This window comes from Limulus polyphemus, unplaced genomic scaffold (genome assembly GCF_000517525.1).
Source record: "Limulus polyphemus unplaced genomic scaffold, Limulus_polyphemus-2.1.2 Scaffold2006, whole genome shotgun sequence".
NCBI classification, from domain to species: domain Eukaryota; kingdom Metazoa; phylum Arthropoda; class Merostomata; order Xiphosura; family Limulidae; genus Limulus; species Limulus polyphemus.
Genome location: NW_013667616.1, coordinates 145,592 through 149,704, shown reverse-complemented (window position 1 = coordinate 149,704; position 4,113 = coordinate 145,592). Strand labels below are relative to the sequence as shown.

At 35.4% G+C, this 4,113-nt stretch overlaps 1 protein-coding gene across 1 annotated transcript in view; it reads right to left on the bottom strand.

Annotated features, from left to right (window-relative positions):
* Positions 1-3,346, bottom strand: part of LOC106465634 (cholecystokinin receptor type A-like) — a 57,194-nt gene extending 53,848 nt beyond the window's left edge. The window contains exon 1 of the mRNA XM_013925869.1: positions 2,911-3,346. Within this exon, the coding sequence (XP_013781323.1) occupies positions 2,911-3,346 (436 nt within the window). The remainder of the gene's footprint in view (positions 1-2,910) is intronic.
* Positions 3,347-4,113: the final 767 nt, after the last annotated feature.

Genomic DNA, 4,113 nt, shown 5'->3' with positions numbered 1-4,113 from the left:
CTGCTAAATTAGGGACGGCTAGCGCAGATAGCCCTCGTGTAGCTTTGCGCGAAAATTCAAAAAACAAACAAACAATTTACAAGTCCGGAATTATTTTCCTTAACACACACATATATATAGATGATTTAATTAGTATTAATAATCCAGTAATAATTAATTAAATTGGTAACTTGGTTTGATTTGTTATGAATTTTGCGCAAAACTGCACAAAGCTAGTCGACGGTAATTTGTCAATGGTAGACTAGAGGGAAGGTAGGTAGTCAACACCACCCACCGACAACTCTTAAGCTACTCTTTTACCAACGAATAGTGCAATTGACGTCACATTATAACGCCCTAACGGCTGAACTGGCGAGCATGTTCGGTGACGAAGATTCGAATCCGCGACCCTCAGATTGCAAGTCGAGATCCCTTACCACCAGGCTATGCCAACTCCAATTGGTAACATTTATCCTACAGGTCTACAAATCGAAAATACCTCCTTATCAAATACTGAAGCATATTATGTAGATCTAGATATTAAGATAATGAATAATTATAGCAATATTGATATTCACGATAAAAAAATAATTTTACATTTCAAATATATGGACTTCCCTCGCTAAATAATAATCTTCAAACTAATTCCATACAGTGTATTACACATTCACAACTTCTTAGATATTGTAACATTTGCAGTAATATACAATTTTAAACATCCAATATAAGTTTATTAGTACATTTTTGTTTTTCAATTAATTATAGCAATATTGATATTCACGATAAAAAATAATTTTACATTTCAAATATATGGACTTCCCTCGCTAAATAATAATCTTCAAACTAATTCCCTACAGAGTATTACACATTCACAACTTCTTAGATATTGTAACATTTGCAGTAATATACAATTTTAAACATCCAATATAAGTTTATTAGTACATTTTTGTTTTTCAATGGCTAGGATGAGAAAAACTTAATTCAATGTTTTGAATTATTTTTTAATAAGTACAAAAAAGTATTTACATAAATTTGAAAATAATGACATAAATAAAATTATAATATATAGGATAAAAATAATTTATAAAATTTATTGGTGGGAAGGAAAATGGATATAATTGTAGTTGTATCACTTTCCCTATAAAAGAGTTGCTACTGTGTCGATTTCTTTAGAACCATTAAAGATCCAGATAGTAGCATCAAAGGGAGGGGGATGGGAACTATACTAATAGAGAAGATTTCGCTTACTATGATAGTATCTTAATATATTTTTATTTATATCGAAACAACACGGGGGGGGGGGTTGAAATGCCAATTTCAGTAACAGTTTTTCTGTCTTTTTCATTGAGATATAGTACTTAATTATTATCATCCTTACTATTTTGTTTTATTATTACTTTTTACAGCAATCACCTTCCTACTTCTGGCTGCCCACAGCGAAGAGTGGTAAAGATGTGGGACGTTGTGGGCTATAGCACCCACATCTGACTGTAGACAACAAAAGGTGGTAAAGATGTGGGACGTTGTGGGCTATAGCACCCACATCTGACTGTAGACAACAAAAGGTGGTAAAGATGTGGGACGTTGTGGGCTAGAGCACCCACATCTGACTGTAGACAACAAAAGGTGGTAAAGATGTGGGACGTTGTGGGCTAGAGCACCCACATCTGACTGTAGACAACAAAAGGTGGTAAAGATGTGGGACGTTGTGGGCTTGAGCACCCACACCTGCACCTTTTCTCTTCTTGTGAGGACGGTGAACTTGGGGTTAAATCGGATAGACTGTGCACCCCCCAACGCAATTTGGGTCTTACTTCCGCCGGTACTTCAAAAAACCAGGACACATTACATTATGACCCACCCTATGATTTGTTCCCCGGTGTTGGATATTTGTTCGGTGACTGCGTTTTTATTTGTTCAAGTTTATTTTTACCTTTATTTATCTACTTATCGTTATTCTTTCTTTCCTTCTCTACAAAATTAAAGCTAACGTATGCCATACATATATTTGCAAATTATAAAACTTTTTAACATAAAACGAATAGATTTCTTTTCGGAAAAGGAAAAAAAACACAAAATGATTATAAAAAAATCCCACATTTAAAATAATTACATCTTATAAACTGCTTGTCGTTTGGGAACTGTAGGTCACAAGATTAATTCAGGAAAGTTTCTAAAACTTCTACAGAAAGTGTTCAACGTGTTTTCCCTCATTTCTCAATCAGCGTATGAAAACTACATCTACACGGAACAGTGTTCGTTATGTTGTTGTTTGTTTGTTTTTGAATTTCGCGCAAAGCTACACGAGGGCTATCTGCGCTAGCCATCCCTAATTTAGCAATGTAAGTCTAGAGGGAAGGCAGCTAGTCATCACCACCCACCGCCAACTCCTGGGCTACGAATAGTGGGATTGACCGTCACATTATAACGCCCATACGGCTGAAAGGACGAGCATTTTTGGTGGGACGGGGATTCGAACCCGCGACCCTCCGATTGCGAGTCGAGCGCCCTAACCACCTGCTCATGCCGGGCAGCGTTATGTTGTATAATACGGACTTGAAACACACTCGACCATATCCAAACACTCTTGTATAAAACATATGTTTTACTATGAGTTTCTGATGAAAACTTGTTCCCATATGACAAATTGTATTTATCATATAATCATTTTAGACATCGAGGTTATTTCCTAATTATTTGGTACATATTGTATGCAATGTTGACAACTATCAATAGTATTGATAGGTAAAAATAAAGTAAAATGGGTCAAAATGATTTTAATAATCATGAATTTTTATTTTTTTTGCAAAATCAATATGAGCATTGTCATTTATGAAACAGAAAAACTTGTAGCTGTTTCAAATAATACGTTCTAAAAATTAACATAAATCGAATGAATTGTAATGTATAATTCCACGGACAAGAACTCACCTTGAAGGTAAGGGATGAGTCGGCACATGACGTCACCAAAGATGAAGTTTCTCAGCAGACTTCCAACTAGAGTGAATGGCATGCAGAAGACACCAAGAAGAAGATCGCTTATGGCTAGATTCAGAAGAAATGTGTTTGTTACAGTCCGCATTCTTTTGTTGTGGAGCAGAATAGTAATGACCATAACGTTTCCCAACATAGCAGCAATAAAGATAATAGAATAGACGCAAACAAGTGCTATGGCAGACGTTGTCCAGACCAAACCTGAATAGAATGCAAGAGGACGCTTGGATTGGAGGGAAAAGTTCTTCTCTGTTGCATTTGTTATTGTAGCAAGTCCTAGTTCTTCTTGTAAAAGAAACCAATCTTCTCTGCTGAAATTGGACTCTAAAACTGTCGAGTTAAGCTCCAGCAAATAACTGAATAAATCTGCCATTACTAACTTTTTATCTAACGTCAAAGTTGGCTAAGATCTAATTTAGGAATTGTTTGTCAATACTGATTCGTTGATTAGAATTTAGTTTAAGAAAATCAGTAAAACGGTAGATAATTGAAAAGTTTCTTTACAGATAGAGAAGAAACACTTCCTTTATGGAAATTATGGTCTGGTTTAGTTTCTTCTCCTAACAGGACTTATCTATAACTCGTCTCAACAAAGTGAATAACGCCGTAGATCTGATATCAGGTCTCAGGTGCGACAGACATTTGCTTGAGCGCGCATCGCTGTGCGCGTGAGCACGTGGTAACGAATCAAATCGTGAATCTTATTTCGAAAAAAATATATAGTTTTTTCTATTGTCTTAACCTTTGTTCTAACTTGCCTGTTTTTACTCAGTGTGAATTTATATTAATTTGAGAACGTGTTCAGTTGCTAATATACATAATTGCTTTGAAAAGGCAGTTGATATATATATATATCTTTGTCATGTTATAAGTCCAAACGAACTTTATTTTTCCCATGTGTATCTCGTTTCCGACTTATTGTATGGTCTTTTTCTCTGGCATGTTGGGCTATTACAGGTAGATTGGTACCACCAAGTCTTGTTGTATATTGTGCGCTTTCCTGAATTGTAACTATTGTTGTATCTCTATTGTATTGGGTCCATTGGGGATTTGGTGTGAATACTGTTCTGCCTTTATGTTGTTTACATATTATCTGAATGTTTTCAGACAGACCTCTAACATAGAAGAATGCTTGTATTT